Genomic DNA, 16,643 nt, shown 5'->3' with positions numbered 1-16,643 from the left:
AAGTTAGGAATGGAAACCTAGAGAGAGAGCGAGCGGAGCACACAGTCAAAACTTCCGGTACAAATCGGAAAGCCGCTATTGGCAGCGGTTCTCTAGACGAGGCGCACACTGCGCCGCTCTAGACCTCGCCCACCTCTATGGTGAAGGCCCACCCACTCCCTAATTATTTGAGTTAGATTGGAAAGCCACAGTCAACCGGAAATGTTGGTCAGGAGTACGAGGGTGCGTAGCTCTATAGCGTTTTTCCGCGTTCCATGGTTGGAGATAGGGCACTTTCACACCGGTGCCATCTTGAATTGAAGACGAGGCTGCGCGTTCCCTTCCTTGTAACCGTCCCAACCCGCTCCTGCAAGTCCCCAGCAGCAGCAGCAGCAACTCAAGACTCGGCGGGCTTAGTGGAGGGAGACGCGGAGGAGCCGGAGACGCCAGGTGCCGAGCGGGGGACCGAGCCAAGGCAGACAGGGGAGGGGAGGGGAGGGCAGGGGCTGGAAACTGTCCCCGGACGGAGAGGACGGGACCTGGAGCCCGGCCTGGGAGAGGAAGTTGCCCAGTGTAGCGCGGGCGAGGCAGGTGCTGGACGAGTTCCTCTAGCTGGGAGCTTTTCTCCCTCTTCCTTCGCCCCTTTCGACCAAAAAATAAGGAGTGGGGGTGGAGGCAGCAGCAAAGACAGCTTGGGATTCAGTTAGGACAAGGCAGGGGGTGATGGGAGCTGTAGTCCAAAAACAGCTGGAGCTGGAATCGGGAGCAGAGACGCCTGGCTTGTGTCTGAGAAATGGCGCTCTCTGGTGGTGAGGGTGGGAAGTCTGCATTGCTGCCTGACCTGCACCCTTCTTCTTTGCAGGTCGGGGGGGGGGGGCTGCTCCAGTTTCCCCCACCGCCCAGGGATCATGGCTGCCACCCCCTGTGGCGACGAGAGAGACAGCCTCCCTGCTGCCGCCCCCATGCCGCTTCCACAGTCCCAGCGCCTGGTCCCAGACCCCCAAGTGATGCTCACCCCTGAACGGGACAGTGCAGCAGCAGCAAGAGGAGGAGGAGGAGGAGGGATCCTTCGGCGGCCCCAGCAGGGGAAAATCCCTTGCAGACAAGTAGGTGTGCGTTGCGGTTTGAGGAGGGGAGCCGTGCTTCTCTTGCTGGGGACACAGCCTGTGGCTGCCAACATGTCCCCCACCCACTAGTCTGAGCCCTGGTGAGCACCAAGCTGCCAAGACTCTGCTCCAGAGTATATGAGCTGCAGAGTGCCTGCCTCCCTCTCACCCTGCAACCAGCCCCTTACCCTTCTGGGGCCGAGTGGGGAAAGGCCCCCGTTCGAAGGGGTGGTTTTTTCAAGCAGACTTGGGTGAGAACCTGAAGGACTGCCTCTTCCTGCCTCAAAATCTGCCCCTTTGCCTCCTCCCAGGTTCGCTTCAAGCTGGGCTCCAAGTCTGACACCGTCCAAGAGAGCAGCCGAGAGCGCCCTGAGCGAGCGAAGGAAGCCCCGGGCGTCTCTGGCGGCCCTCCCCACTTCACTGGCCCCCCGAAGGGAGAGCCCACTGGGGGTGCTGCAGCAGATGCATGGCAACAGCCCCCCAGCACGCTGGCTGCCCCCGTTCCCCACAGCACTCTAGCTTTGGGGGCAGAGGTGCAAGCTTTGCGGGCGGAAGGCTTCAATGCCCGGCAAGCGGCAGAAGACCTCGTCCAACGCTCTTTTGTGGCCCGCTGCGTGGTGGAAGCCCGTGTGGGCGAGGGTGAGTTGGAGCCTGAGTGGGGTAGGTGGGAAGGTGTCCCCCCCCACCACTTCCAGCCCATCACTCCTTCCTAGACGAGAGGGTTTAGGGAAAGAATGACTCCTTTTATCTACTGAGCACACTTCTATACCATCCCATATGCAGAGCTCTAGGCAGCTCACCATCTAAAACACAATTAAAACAATTTAAATCAACTCTAAAATTTAAACTTCAAAACTATAAATTAAAAGCCTGATTAAACAGGTACGTTTTCAGATTTTTCTTTAAAACGTCCAGAGCAGGCGGGGCTCTTGTTTTCTTAGGAAGCGTGCTCCAAAGTCCCAGGGCAACCCTAGAAAAGGCTCGGTTTTGAGTTGCTACCAACCCAGCCGGTGGCAACCACAACTGGACTTCCCTGATAATCCTCATAGGTGGTGGGGTTCAGGAAGAAGAAGGTGTTCTCTTAAATAACTTTTACTCCTCCAAATTCTAAAAATAATGGAACAGTTAAAAAGGTCTCAATAACCCTTTCTTCTGCAATAGAAGGAGAAGTGGGAGCTGAATTCCAACAACATCAAGGGACCTGAGCTTGACTGACCGATTGATTTATTAAGTGCCGTCAAGTCGGTGTTGACTCTGAGCGACCACGTGGAGAGATTCTCTCCAGGCTGATCTGTCTCCCACTTGGCCTTGAAGGTCTCTCCGTGGTGCATTCATGGCTGTCGCCATCGAGTCCATCCACGCTGTTGCTGGCCGTCCTCTTCTTCTCTTGCCTTCCGCTTTCCCCAGCATTATGGACTTCTCAAGGCAGCTGGATTTTCACATAATGTGTCCAAAGTATGATAGTTTGAGCCTGGTCATTTGTGCCTCAAGGGAAAATTCTGGATGGATTTGTTCTAGGATCCATTGGTTTGTTTTCCTGGCTGTCCACGGTATCCCAACTTGAGAACTCCTATATGTGTTGCCATGGGACATGGCGGGGGGCCCAGTAGCTTTGATAGCTATAGGAACAGGAAGCTGCCTTATACTGAGTCAGGCCCTTGGTCCAGCTAGCTCAGTACTGCCTACACTGACTGGCAGCAACTTTCCAAGGTTTCAGGCCGGTGTGAACTTGGGACCTGCTTGCAAAGCAAATGTTCTTCCACTGAACTACAGCCCCATCCCTTAAGGCAGGGGTGGGGAACCTTGGCACTCCAGCTGTTGTTGAACTACAACTCCCATCATCCCCAGTCACAATTAGCTGGGGATGGTGGGAGTTGTAGTTCAAGAACAGCTAGAGTGCCAAGGTTCCCCACCCCTGCCTTAAGGGGAATACACTATCTCACGGTAGACCGCATTCACATGTAGTCATCCACCCAAAAACAAACCAGGGCAGACTATGCTTAGCGAAGAGGATCATTCATGCTTGCTTCTGCAAGGCCAGCTCTCCTCACCCCCTTTACAAGAGGCTAAGCCAGTTTTGTGGAGCATGGAAGGCCTAGCAATGATTCTTGGCCAGGATGGCTATATGGAACATCCTGATTCAGAAGCAGTCTACCTCCATATACCAGATGTTGAGGAGAGCAGCAGTAGGAGAAGGCTGTTCCTTGTGCTACTGATAGGCTGTCTCAAAGCTGCTGACAGACTGCTGCTGGAAACTGGATGTTGGACTAAATAGGCTTCATGTGGCTTAGGCAGCTCTTTGGATATTTTTAACAACCTAAGCAGCAGCGTTGTCCAGTGGCTAGAGTTGGCTCTTAGGACAGGGGTGGGCAAACTTGCTTGGCACTCCAGTTGTTGTTGAACTACAGCTCCCATCATCCCCAGAGTTGTAGTCAACAACAGCTAGAGGGCCAGGTTTGCCCACCCCCGTCTTAGGAGGTACTGGGTTCAGGTCCTGCCTCTGTCTTGGGCTCGCTCTGAAACTTTGGCCATGTGTCCAAGGAGCTCAGGTAGCCAGCCTGGGAAACAAGACCTCTGCTGCTGCCTGCTGTGCTAGGCTAGATGGAGCAAGGGTCCCAACCCCGAGTCCCCAGATGTCGCTGGGCTCCGGCTCCCGTGATCCCCAGCCTCCCTGGGAGTTGCACTCAAGAAGCACCCGGCGGGGACCCCGGCCTCAGCTGGCTGCTGCCTCTGAGGGGGCCCCAACTAGTTCTCGGTCCTCACAGGTATGAACATCCCTCGGGACCAGCAACTCTACCAAGGGCTCGTCAGCCTCGAGGTGCCAGAAGATGAGCTGCTCAACTCGGCCGTGCAGGAGAAGCTCGTGCTTGTGCGGTCCCGTCCTGAAGCCAGGAAGGTGAACTGCACGGACGGACGGACCCCCCGCCAGCCTGGCGGAGAGGGCGATGCTTACTTCTCCCGTGCACAGTCTGGGAGTAGCGGGCAGGGGCCGCCACTGGGGTCTCTTCCTGCTAGAAACAACATTCCCGTGGCCTAGGGTGGTGGCGCAGCTAGGCAGGGCACCACGTGTTGCTCACAGCAGGGGCTTTCACATGTGGCTGTGGGTGCTGGGGATGTGCACGGGACTAGTGGATCGGTGGGGGAGGAAACGCTCCTTAAAGGTAAAAAAACACACACACCCCCCGCCCACTGTCAAACCGGCCAAACTGCTGGACCTTTGAATGTCTGTAAAAAAAAGCCTCCCAACTGGTCCGTGCACCTCTCTAGTGGGTGCTGGGAATTCCCCAGTTTGACTCACAGGGAGTACTTGTGTGGGGAGGGAGAAGGAAAACCCCCTGGAATGCGAGGCAGGAGCTAGCCGGGGCCTCCCTGGTAACCCCCCTGCTCTTCCCTCTTCTCTGGCAGCAGCCGGACCCTGCAGGACCAGACCTCCTGGCCTTCTATGACCCGCAGGAGCTGTTCACAGAGACCCCCTTCCTCGAGGTCGAAGGGCTGCCTCCACTGAAGCTGCAGCCTCGGGCCCGGGACCCAGCTGCCACCTTCCTGATGTACCGGAAGCTGCAACAGTGGGATAGCTAAGGGGGCGGGCGGGCCTGGGCTGCTCTTGGACTCCACCCAGAGGAAACGGGACTCACACTGCCCTTGCGGGGAGGGGCGGCTATTTATTCGGAGGGGACTCTTCTCCCGAGATGTTTTTATAAAGGTAACCAAGGCAAGCATTTGGGTGGTGCTTCTTTTCGCTCCTTCTCCCCGCTGGCAAAACGATTAACAGGAATGCTGGCAGTGAGTGTGTGTTGGGTGTTTGAGCAAGAGTAGCCTCCCAGTTCGGGGGGGGGGTCACTTTTCTTCACACACCCCGGAAATGCAGAAGGGGCTGCCTGGTAACAGCTAATTCCACATGTCCACACACACACCCCCAAATCAAGTGGGGCAAGCTGTGCTCAGGGTCACAGCCCAAACAGTTTGCTCTGGGATCTACCACCTGCTAGCCAGCCTGGCCTTTCCTGCATACGGAGACAGCAGTTGGTAATAATCTGTGGCCTTTATTTATAGAGAGAATCAACATCTTTTCAAAGATAAAACTCCAGACCAAACAGGATCTCCCAGGGGGTGGGGGAGCAGGCGCCTCTCTGCAGCCATCTCGGAGGTGGAGCAAGGAGCACAGGCGGCAGGTGGGGGCTGGCAGTGGGTGTTGCTCCATCGTGGAAGAGGAGCAGGCCCTGCTCTGGGCAGGTGGCCCTCCCTAGGGACAGAGGCTGGCCCGGGCTCTCCCCCCCCCCCGCCCAACAGGCATGTCCACGCTAAAGTTCCAGTAGTGGGATGGTCAGAAAAACTGGCCAGTTTTTTTTTGGGGGGGGGGGGCGGATGGGCATTTGTTCTGCTGGGTCAGGACTGCACACGCCCTTTGGCGGGGGGGGCGGGAGCCAGAGTCCCTGGCAGCGGCTGCTGCTAAGATCAGGAAAGGCAAGGGCGGTGCCTCCCCCTTCAGCTGCTGGGCCACGGGCAAGGCCCAGGTCTCTCCCCCTGCTTCCTCTTCCTCCTCCTCCCCCCCCCAGCCCAAAATGTGCCTCACCAAGCACTCGGCAGCTACATTTACCCCCACGAGCCAGAAACAGCCCCTCCTACTCAAAACATCTTATTGGGAAGCCACAAGACAGAGTGCTCATCTTTGCATGAGGAAGGGGGGGGGCAGGAAGTTGCCAGCCAGTATGACTCCAGGGAGAACTGCCCTCCTAAAATGGCTTCTCTCTGCCGCCGCCCCCATTAGCCACCCACCTAGAATGGGGTCTTCTCCCCCCTCCCCCTGTTACAGCCCACACTTCCTTCCCCTTTTCTGATTTGGGGCAGGGTCTGCTGGGAATGTAGCCACCCTGCAAGGCAGAAGGAGCTGAGCTCTTTTGGGCTGGCTCTTGCTCTGGGCTGCTGCCCCTTCCTTAAGCCCACCTCCTTAGACCAGCTGCCACTGACCAAGAGGGACCCGACCCCCCACCCCCCTGCTCCCCCCTCCCTCCCCCCAGCAGTCTCTCCAAGGTCCTCAAGAGCTGCTCCAGGCGTGCTGCTCTCCACTGCCGTCTCTGGGCACCTTTGGCTGAGGACAAGCAAAGGCAGTTGCGAGTCAAGGCCGGGCGGCAGAAACCCCCCAGGCGGCCAGTTCTGGCTTGCTCCAGCCCGTCCGGGGGTGGGTGGGAAAGAGGCTCCTTTCCCTCTCCAAGTGTCCAACATCCATCCGGAGAGAGGTACAGCAGCCCCAGCAAGCGGCCGTGGCGGATCAGAGAGGAGAGACGGGGAGGCCCCCAGCTGGTGCTTCAGCCAGAGCAGAAGGTCCTCAGTGCGCGCTGAGCTGGGCCTTGTGGAAGAGATAGATGGGGCGCTGGAATCCTGCACAGGAAGGCGGGGGGGGGGGGGGAGAGACACACGTACGTTAGAGGGAGGATGCCCGGCTGCAGGAGGAGCCGCACAGAGGGACCGCTAGCCGAGGGAGGCCTCCTCTCCTCCTCCTCACCTGTGATCCGGCCCGCCAGCTGGAGTGAGCTGCAGTGGACCCCGTTCTCCACTCACAGCAGCTACCGAGAGGCAAGCCTGGTGCAAGGCAGTGGCGCCAGCGGCCAAGGGCCCATGGTCGCCAGCAGGGAGGATTGGGCCTGGCCACCAGCTTCCTGCCCTCAAGGCCTCCAGCCCAAGTGTTTCAAGGCTGTGTGTGTGTGGGGGGGGACCATCCCCCCACCCCCAATGGCCTGGAATAATGGCTATACTGGCATTATGGGCTGCATTATACACTGCTGCCCAGGTCAGTGCCCCCATGGAGGAGGAGGAGGAGGAGGCTCTACTGCCCTTGCCCAAGAGCGCCTCTGACTGGAAGCCAGTGGGTTTCCACCGATGGACTGAATCCCCAGGCGGCGGCCACCACCTTCCACCATGTCAGGCTGCTGGTCCAGCTGGCTCAAGTGCTGCCTTCCCTGACTGGCAGCAGCCCTCCAGGGTTGTTTCAGACAGGACTCCCCCTGCCCTGCCTGGGGATGCTGCCAGGGACTGAACAGAGGATCCCTTGGGCAGATCTCTTTCACTGAGCGGCTGCCCTGCGGTTCAAGGTGGGAAGAACGCCGTGAGGTGTAGGGTCAGGCTCCATTTGGATCCCATCCTGCCCAACCCCTGCAACTCAGACCCTGGCTTGTATCTTGGCTCAGTTTTGGCCTCAGGGAGAGGTCACTCGAGGGTGGGGAACTCTGTCCCACCGCCTCCCACGGCATGGGCTGCTCTTGGTTCCATCGCTTATGTCTTGACTGGACTACTCTTGACTGAATCTGCCGTTCTGCAGCTTGGGCTAGCGGCCACAGGCAGCGTTACGAACTCAACAGGCTCCTGGTGTTGTTGATAGGGCCTAGACAGGAATCTGGCTTCGGATTTTCTCTCTCCTGCTATACTGTTAGTTCTGCCACTATTGTGTATTTTTGATTGCCAGCTGTGGCAAAATGGGTTGCGTTTGTGGTAGAATGACACTGAGAAGTTGTATTTGTGGCAAGGCAGGGCTCTTCTCACTTGTACTCCCACAACATCTGGGGACCCAAGTGGTGAGGTATAAAGTTATACTGTGCTGGGGTTTTTTAATGCAATATACTGAATGCAGCAGAGGCAGCAGTAAGAGTAGTGGGGATTCCACAGGCAGATGGGCAGGCGAGTCTGACAGTTGGAAGGCCAGTTGGGATGAAACTGCCACTGGCTGGAAGATGTGCTTGACGGGGAGCTCTGTGCCAAGGAGAGACACATTCCAGGGATTCCAAGCACAAATGGTTGGTGGCATCTTTTGCTGTCAATTCCCACATGAAGAGCTGCTGTGGCGAGAGAAGCCAGCTACCCTGAGAAGGGCGAGGGCTGGCAGTGGGCTGGTTTTTCCAGCTACCAATGTCTCAAAAGCTCATGGCAAGGAGTCACACCAGCTATTTGGAGCCTCCCTCAAAAATCAGCAAAGAGCAGAGCACGTTTGGACTGCTCTTTGAAACCAGGTTTGGGGGGAGACCAGCACAGGTTTCGGACGCCAGAGGGGCCAGCCCTGCCCTGCCCACCCTACTCACCTTTTGATGTGTTCCTGGGCGTAGCCACCAATTCATAACTGGAGAAGCCAACTTCCGGCGAAGTCAGATACGAGGGAAACTGGTCTGGTTTCAGCTTGATCCGGTGGTAATTTCTGCATATAGTTTCCTGAGGGAAGGAGAAAATAATAAGACCCAACGCCAGCTGTCCCCTGCAAGGTAGCCTCACCTTCAATACACACCAGTTGTGACACACGTGTGTGTGATGTGGGGGGGGGATGTCCCCACAACCTCTGGGGCTTAAGTGGAAGGCACCCAGAGGCCCAGGACTCATCCTCTAGGCCTGGAAGGGTCTGGGAAGCCCACGCATATGCAGAATGAGGCCCTTCACACTCCCCTTCCTGCAAATCACAACCAGCCCCTCCCCTCGGGGATTAGGATGTGGAAATGCCAGACTCAAGCCCCTTCCCCCTACGGCAGGGGTCCCCAGACAGTGGGGAACTACAAGTGCCATCCTCCCCAGCCACAATGGCTAAAGGTGAATGGCCAAAGGCCATGGGGTTGGGGACACTGGTGGCTACAAGGTGGAGAACCCCAGCCCCAAGGCCAATTTAGCAATACAGCATGAAGCCAAGTACGGGGTAGAAAACCACCACCAGCCCAAGGCCCCATCAGGGCAATGGATCCTGCTAGCCCAGCCTGCCGCTTGTGGCAACCGGTCTTCAGGAGGGTCCTGGGCGCACCAAGCCGCCCTGGCGAGCCCCTTCCCCTCTCTAGGGCCCTCCAACATGCCAAGAAGCCACTTTGGCCTGCGCTGTGCTGGTGGGCAGAGGCTGAGCCCAGGCTGGTCGGGACTTCTCCTTCCAGGCGGCAGACTCAGGGCTGCCCTGAGCAATGGGGTGGGGGATTCCAAGGAGGGCGAGGTTCACTGCCTCTCCCTCACTCACAGCCTCAAAACAGGCACCCAACACTGCAGCAGGGTGGCACGGATGGCACAGCAGCCAGTCAGGGAAAGGAACACAGGAAGCTGCCCGATGCAGAGCCGGACCCTTGGCCCATGCTAGCTCAGGATTGTCTGCTCTTGACGGGCAGCAGCTTCTCCAGAGAAAGAGTCTTTCCCAGCCCTATCTGGAGATGCTGCCAGGGAACAAATCTGGGACCTTCTGCTGGCAAAGCAGATGCTCTCTCTGCTGTTAAGAACCAGTTGTGTGTGTGTGTATATGTTGCTTGGTCTACAGATGAATGAGTCGAGCTTGACAACTGTTACTTGGACTGACAGGAAAAGTTCTATAGACGTCAGCGTGTCTGCTGCAGAGTCCACTGGAAGTTAAATGCCAAGCAAGAGGTTTGCAAAAGGGGACTCAAGATGGCAAACTACAACGGTGTTTTTCTCGGAAAGGATCAACTTGTGCGTTTCATTTGCTTGCATTCTTCTTTGGGAAAGAATCCCTCCTCTACTTCTAAAAGATCTGGAAATGCACTGTGAGAGTAACACCCCTAGCATTCCCCAGCTACCGAGGGCAACAGCTATTTCAAGAGAGGACTGCTGCAGACCCTTGCCCACGGAGTGATGGCCCCACCCTAAAGGTGGCACAGGTGGGTCCCCCATCCAGTGGCCTCTCATTTTTCTCATCTCTGTGCGGGATGAGTTTTCTTCTGGGTGGCAGTATCACGGAAGTGTGTGCACACGGGCATTCAGAGTGGGGCCTCCCTGATTCAACCGGTGCGGGATCGAGAACTGACTGAGCGGACATCAAAAACTTGTGAGTGCGTGCACGCCTGAGAGGGAACACTGCCGACCACACCAACGCCTGCTTAGCTTCAGCAAGGTGGCCCACCGCTGCCTCACCGTCAGGTTCTTCCTCTTCCCATAGGACGACCAGGCCTGGGGCTCGAGGACCAGGATGCCGCCGGGCCGCAGGTGCCGGTAGAAGCGCTTGAACATCCGCCGGAGCCCCTCATCGCCCCAGTTGAGGTGCACCCACTTGGTGAGGCTGAGGCAGAGGATCACGTCGTATTCGGGCTGCTGAGCATCCAGCAGCTCATCCCGCTCCAGCACGTAGTTGCCCTGCAGGGAGAAGAGGAGGGGAGCCCATCAGGCCAGCCTGCAGAGGCACTCTGCTCTCAGAAAGCGACAGGCCCAGCATGCAGCCTCTTTCTGCGCCCCCAGAAGCCACTGGGCCCGGCTCGCTTCTTCCTCCTGAAACCCAGTGCCATCCCCACAACTGTAGGTGGGGCAAACCTACCACAGACTCTCAGACATTCATGGCTCAATGAGTGAAGCACAGCCCGCCTCCCCCACCCCGAGTCTCACAAGTCTCCCGCGGAGCACCGCAGAAACCCAGACTCCCTCTTACAAGGCTGAGAGAAGAGGGTTGCCGCCTGGCCACCCCGCTCCAACGGTTTGGAAGGTCACACGCGGTGCTAGCAAGAGTCAAGGCCAACGGCACAAGGCAGGGGAGCCGGCTGGGAAGAAATCATCCTCAAGGTCTGGGGGAGGCAGCCTCTCTGAAGGGCCAGTGTGGTCAGCTACAAGGCTGGCTTTACATCCGAGTGGAATGAGGACCACACACGCTCGGGGCGAGGGGGAGACCCTCTCCTCACCTCGGTGCCTACTCCGCAGCTGAGAGACTGCCCACTCTGCTCTTTCCAAAACCCCACTAGGCCACCCGGAAGCCAGCCCCTGCCCCAGGGCCAGCCTTTCCCAGGACACTCGCAGGAGCCAACGTCTGCCAAGCAAGGGGAGGTGTGTGGACCACCCTCCTATCTACAGAATGGGAAGTGGGGCAGGAAAACGGCTGGGCCTTGACATCAGTGCTTGCTGAGAGGAGGAGCTCTCGGGAAAGCCAGGGTATTGAGCCTGGCACCTTCAGCACGCAGAGCTGCAGCCCCATCCCACGGAGCTGAGCTGAGCACCTCCCTGCACACATACCTAGACCTGGCGGGGGTGCTGGAACAGAGGAACCCAAAGCATTTCCCCAGAGTGGACAGCGAGCCACTGCAAGCCCCTGAGCTGCCCACTCCCCGCATTCTGTTACACGTGACTCGGAGAAATCGAAGAGGAGGTGGAAGGAGAAGCCTGTCTGCACTCACAGCTCTGTGGGGGCCCTGATCCACGCTGACAAGCACTGAAGGAGGAGCCTGTTGTTCCTCAGCACACCCTGGAAGCCATAAGCCTCGGCTTGGCACTCAAGGGGAGAGGCCAGCTCTGCAGAAGCCTCGCACGCCTGCCAGCCCACAAGCCCATTTTGCCTGATTCCAGCCCACACACCCTCTGCTGCAAGCCGCAGGACTGCCCAAGGGCCGAGATGGACGGACGACGCTTCTCGCTCCAAGCAAAAGGCAACATGAGCCTCCACGGCCTGTCTCCAAAACAAGCAAAGCAGCAAGCTTGGGTTTCAGGCACTCTGCCTCCCCAGGAGCCCTAGACTTCCAAGTCCAAGGACCTCTGGTGGGCTGTGGAGAGGCCTTGACGACACATCTGATGGAGCCCAAGGCTCACTGAGCCCAGGATACCTTGGCTGGGCCGGGGAGAGCCAGGTGGCCTGCACTGCTGCCAGGGACACTGGCCGCTCCAGTGCTAGGAATGCCACGAGTCCTTGGTCTCGGCTGTAGCCCACCACATCCCTGGGGTTCAGGGCAGGTCACAAAGCAGCACAGACGGATTCAGGAAACTCGCATGTGATGCCTGGGAACCCTTTCCCTCTGCTCTGCGCAATGCCCCCTGCTCTGGACCTTCCACTCCTGCTTCTCCATTCGGCCAAGCTACTCATGAGACCTCCAGCAGCTTCCTTCTCACCCTTCTTCTTCAGGGAGGCCTCTCCTTGGCTGCACCTGCACCATCCCTGCCACCTTCTGCACCTCTTGCCCTTGCGAGGAAGAGGATGCATATGCTCTGAATCTGGGCAGATACTCCCCACATCTCCTTTGAAGCATCCTGGGGGCACCCCCAAGCACCAAGGCTGCTGGGAGAGCACCTTCTAGTGCCAGTGCTTCACGCTTGCCTTAGCCAGGGTCGCATGCTGGGCCCAGCACCCTATGCTTTGACTGCAGCAGCCCTCCAAAGTCTCAGACAGATGGGTCTTTCTCAGCGTTAAGATCAGAAATGCCAAGGGTATGCAGAACACATGGCCTACACCAAACCCTCCTCCATTATAACACTCGCCACAGCACCAGAGGAGCAAGGAGCAAAGAGATGACTGCCACACTCCTGGCCACACCCGGCAAGCTGCTTCCCTGGGGCAGAGGTTTCCTTCACAGCCATCCTCTATAGTCAACGAAGCCCCTAATCCTCAAGAAATTCCTTGAGCCAATAGCCACACAACACATTTCAAGGGACACCTTCCCAGAACAGCACAGTCGGCAGCAGCTCACCTTTGCCCCTGGAAAGAGAGTAGCCAGGCCAGGGTAACCAGAGCTGCTTGTAGCAAGCAGAGACTGTGACTGGAAACCAACCAACCAACCAACCAGCAAGCAAACTAGGGGGAGAATTAGAGCCCTAAACCACAGTGCATGTTCAGAACACAACTTGCAGGCAACCAATCCAGACAGAAGGCCAATTCTTCCTAACAAGCAGGTTGCAAGTACAGGAAAGAGGTTCTAGGACCCCAAGTGTGTTGGGAGTTCCATCAAGGAAACACCAATGAGGCCAGGGAAGGTTCTTCCAGAAGCCTCTGTGATAGCCCAATGACTTGTGTGTCTCAGGAAGCCCTGCTTCTGTTCCACGTTACATGTAAAGGAAATAAAGAACAGCCTGTATGGCCTTCAGTGTCTATCACCATGTCTGGCAGTTTTTGGCGTGCCCCCTGTCTGGCTCCTAAATCCAAAGAGAACTGGCCAAGTCCAGGCCTGAACCAGCCTTTCTGCAGCATGGCCCTTTCCCACATTCTCCGGCGCACCTGGATGTCTGGGCCCACAGCAGTCGCCTAGAAACCCCACGTGCATGAACTGCTCTTGCCCAGCAGCCACCTCTCTCTCTTTGGAGGAAGAAGCAAGCAGTGGCTGTCATTCATGCCAAGCTCCTCCTCCCACCGAAAGCAGGCCAATCATAACACATCATGTCACTCACCCAGCCAAAGATGGTCAATCAGAAGCAGCATTGGAGCTGCACACCTCGCAAGCTCCTCCCCAATCCTGAGGGTTGTCCAATCCGAGGCAGCCATGGCAGGAAGCTCTTTCCCAGCCAAGCCCTGCCATGTTTCCCACCCCACCACCTGCAACTGGGGCATGTCTACACATGTTGACCACCAGGCGCTTCCCTTGCAGCTTTTTAAAAGCCCGTTTTTTATGCAACTGAGGGATGCTGGGAGTTGTAGTCCTGCAAAGAGCCTAAAGAATCCTCAGCAGGGATCAGGAAAGGAGCTCTGACTGCGCAGCTGGTGTCAGGCCAGTTTCCAGTTAGTGAGTGTAGATGTTTCTTATGCCAGCCCTTCCTGCTCTCACGTAGACCTTTGTCCGGAAGCAATCCACTCCCACCCAAGCCAGCAGATGGATGCATCCAGGAGTGGACAGTGCCAGTTTCCACTTCTCAAGTTGGAGCTGGCCAGGTAGCCAGCCTGGTGCAACCCTCGCCTCCCAACGGCTCTCTGCTTGCCTTACCTTGATAAAGATCACGTTGTTGGGGAAGACCGTCACATCCACCCCATCCTGGGGCACCCGTGGTGCTGCGATGGGCCCCCGGCTGGCCATGAAGGAGGCGGGGAAGGTCTTCTTGGCAAGACTAGTGCCTCCGCTGTCATGCTGCTGCTGCTGGATCTCCTCGGAAAGGTAGTGCCGGATGTTCTGACGGGCTGAGTGGATGAGAGCCCCATCAATGTCCACCCCGACCATCCTGGTGGGCCCCCACTTCTTGGCCACGCTCAACGTGAGGTGCCCCACGTTGCAACCAACATCCAGCACTTCTTTGCCCTCGAACCACTCCGGCTTCATGACCCGCAGCCGTGAGTCCTCGCAGTTGGGGTTGCGGTAGCCGTAGTACTTGCAGTAGTTGCCGTACTGAAATTTGTGCTGTGCTTGTCGTCGGGGCTGCTGGGAAGAAGCCGTCTGCGGGTGTCGGCACCGGGGCATGCTCCGCCCCCTCTCCGGGCTGCTCCTACAAGGCTGCTCACTCAACGCAGCGGCCCCTTGATGCCTGGCGGCTGCTGCCGCCAACCCCTCTGATTTGCTACAAGTCCTGCGCCGCTTGCGGTGGTGGCGGCTCCCACCCCCTGCCGAAGAAGCCACTGAAGTGCAAGAGGGGGTGGTGCAACCCGAAGCTTGCTGGCTCTGATGCAGCTCCCCGCTCCCCGGCAGCAGCGGGGACACCACCTCGTCCCGGCAGTTGATGGCAGTGTTGAGTTCATAGGGCTGCGGGGTGGCCCCGTTGCAGGTCTTCTGGCCCGCCTTGCGAGGAGGAGCAGCCTTGCCGCCCCCCTCCACGCCAGCTGCCCCGCGCTGGGCGCCCCGGTGGCGGTGCCGCTTGCGCCCAGCCTTGACGGGGGACGCCAGCACTGGAGGATCTTCCTGGGCGTTGTTGAGGCTCAAGGGGTCAGTGATGTCCTTGGGGATGAGGATCTCCACGGGGTCGCGGCCCTTGGCCGGCAGCGGCGACGACTTGGGGGTCTCAGCGTTGAGGGCCTGGTTGACCTCTTCGTCCAGGAGGCTGTTGAGGTTGAGGGGGTCGAAGATGTTGCCCCCCAGCAGGAACTCGGAAGGCAGCACCGGGTCGCACTCGGAGTTGACCCGGCGGCGCCGCTTGAAGGCCGGGTGCTTGAAGCCCCCGCCGACGTTGCAGCTGCTGCGCCTCTTTCCCCCGCCCCCGCCGGGGGGCTTCTGTTGGGGCTGGAATCCGTTGCGAGGCCGCTGCAGCTCCGCCAGGCCGCCGCCCTCCTCTGGCGGCTGCTGCCCCTCCGGCTCCTTGGCGGGCCGGCTGCCGCCCCGCTCGTGGTTGGCCTGGGGGGGCCCCAGCGGCTCCAGGGGGGGCGTGCCCCCCTGGCTGCCCCCCGCCGGCGCGGCGTCCCCCTGGCGCAGCTGCTGCTGCCCCCCCCGGGGGGCGTTCCCTCCGCCGGCCGCGGCTCCGCCCCTGGGCGGCGGCTTGGGGGGCGGCGGCGCCGGCACGAGGAAGGCCTCCTGGTCCGCGGCCATCTCCAGCATCCCTTGCATGGGCCGCCGGGGCCCGGGGTGGGGCCGGGCTGGGCCTCCTTCCCCGCCTGCCAGCCGCTCCGAGCGGCTCCTCCTCAGACCGAGCGCGAGGAACCGACGGAAGAACGAGATCTCTCCTCCTCCTCCCCCCGCCTCTCACTTGGCTCCTCCTACGCGTGCGCCGTACGGCTCCTCAGTACTGCGCAGGCCCAGCAGCTCCGCAGCGCGCAGCCGCAGTGCGCCGCTCTCGAAACAAGTTTCCAGAACGCAGGCGCCCAGCCATTCCTCAAGAAAGCAGCGACGCTCCTGACGCATGCGCAGCTCCCCGGGAAGCCGGACGAAGAACGCTTCGCGCCTCTTGCTTTCCCGCGATTGCAAGTGCCCCTTCAACGAGGGCTTATATATGGAGAGGGCGGGTTCGGAGAACGGCCGGCCTCCTCCTCTCGGCAGAGCCCAATCAGGATGCAGTATTGCCGCCACTTGCGTGGATATAGAACCAATCATAGACTTCTCAAAAGGAAACCTGAGAAGCCACCGCCTCCTTCTTCTTCCCGCCTCCTGACATCTATTTTAGCCAATTCATGAGACGGCTTAGAACGACTATAACCAATCAAAGCTCAGCGATCGGAACTCATTTTCTCCGGAGGGTGCGTGAGGGTCCTCGTTGCTATAGGTTAGTCCTTCTCAGACGCCGGTGACAGTGTTATTGCTTGGTCCTTCACAGCGGCAAAATCGATCAAGTGGACTCAATTTTTCTTGACAGGAATAACTAGTAAGAAGTCATCGTAGAACGCAAACTGACACGGTCGGAAAATATGTTTCTAAAAGCTAGCCATTGTTTTTTCCAGGCATTGAGCTAGTCTCCTAAACGAGCCTCCCGGATTCTTGCAGAGCAGAAACAGGCCAGGTTCGAAAAGGGCTAAAGCGATTTATCCTTAGGCCGTATAAATTGAGTGCTGGGGAATCAGTAAATTCTGCCTTGAGTGAAAATGCAAAAAAGAAAGAAAGAAGTAAACAACATTTTTTTAAAAGGTTCCCAACATGGACTGTTGTCAGGGATCACCTGACTTCACTTCTCTTTCTAGGCCCGCTGTGCGCAAAGCATGTTGGGAGTCGTAGTTTTCGAGGTGCTTTTGCCTCAGAGCTTTCCGCATGCGCAGAAGAAACACTTTCTCCGCCCGACCGTTGGAAGACCAAACACGCAGGTGCATCAGCTGCATAAACTAGGGGGTTCACAGCTAGGGTCTACACGTGTTGCTGCTGGGCTACAACACCCATCATCTCTAGGCTTGGGCGTGGTATTCCAAAGACAGCAGGGCACCCAAGGCTGGGAACCCCTGGAGTAAAAGGAAACGTCTCTCCTCTGCCCTGCATCAGCTCCTTTATCTCCTGTGGGGGAGAGAGATCGAGA

General features: G+C 58.3%; 2 protein-coding genes across 3 annotated transcripts; one reads left to right on the top strand and one right to left on the bottom strand.

Annotated features, from left to right (window-relative positions):
• Nucleotides 1-17: 17 nt before the first annotated feature.
• On the top strand, nt 18-4,804 carry PPP1R35 (protein phosphatase 1 regulatory subunit 35). Of its 2 annotated transcripts, none has more exons than XM_053266414.1 (5): nt 18-429; nt 842-1,085; nt 1,397-1,724; nt 3,851-3,981; nt 4,494-4,804. In XM_053266414.1, exons 2-5 carry the CDS (start codon nt 888-890, stop codon nt 4,662-4,664), a joined length of 828 nt encoding a protein of 275 aa, XP_053122389.1. In that variant the 5' UTR covers nt 18-429; nt 842-887; the 3' UTR covers nt 4,665-4,804. The 2 variants fall into 2 exon arrangements, with proteins under 2 accessions (XP_053122389.1, XP_053122388.1); XM_053266413.1 differs by having other exon boundaries at nt 4,491-4,804.
• A 304-nt stretch (nt 4,805-5,108) lies between these two features.
• On the bottom strand, nt 5,109-15,622 carry MEPCE (methylphosphate capping enzyme). The gene is made up of 4 exons (XM_053266391.1): nt 13,712-15,622; nt 9,963-10,181; nt 8,156-8,282; nt 5,109-6,464 (listed from the first exon to the last, which is right to left on the bottom strand). Exons 1-4 carry the CDS (start codon nt 15,251-15,253, stop codon nt 6,412-6,414), a joined length of 1,941 nt encoding a protein of 646 aa, XP_053122366.1. The 5' UTR covers nt 15,254-15,622; the 3' UTR covers nt 5,109-6,411.
• Between the last annotated feature and the right edge of the window lie 1,021 nt (nt 15,623-16,643).

Source organism: Hemicordylus capensis, chromosome 6 (genome assembly GCF_027244095.1).
Source record: "Hemicordylus capensis ecotype Gifberg chromosome 6, rHemCap1.1.pri, whole genome shotgun sequence".
NCBI lineage: Eukaryota > Metazoa > Chordata > Lepidosauria > Squamata > Cordylidae > Hemicordylus > Hemicordylus capensis.
Note: the sequence above shows the minus strand (reverse complement) of the source record. Positions and strands in the feature narration are given on the sequence as shown.

Excerpts from the sequence above, each read along its gene's own strand:
- PPP1R35 (XM_053266413.1), top strand. The coding sequence starts at position 888 with ATGGCTGCCACCCCCTGTGGCGACGAGAGAGACAGCCTCCCTGCTGCC. Across the intron at positions 1,086-1,396 it reads GGAAAATCCCTTGCAGACAA|GTTCGCTTCAAGCTGGGCTC; the intron begins GTAGGTGTGCGT and ends GCCTCCTCCCAG. Across the intron at positions 1,725-3,850 it reads GGAAGCCCGTGTGGGCGAGG|GTATGAACATCCCTCGGGAC; the intron begins GTGAGTTGGAGC and ends CGGTCCTCACAG.
- MEPCE (XM_053266391.1), bottom strand. The coding sequence starts at position 15,253 with ATGCAAGGGATGCTGGAGATGGCCGCGGACCAGGAGGCCTTCCTCGTG. Across the intron at positions 8,283-9,962 it reads GGAAGAGGAAGAACCTGACG|GAAACTATATGCAGAAATTA; the intron begins GTGAGGCAGCGG and ends TCCTTCCCTCAG. Across the intron at positions 6,465-8,155 it reads GCCCAGGAACACATCAAAAG|GATTCCAGCGCCCCATCTAT; the intron begins GTGAGTAGGGTG and ends CTTCCTGTGCAG.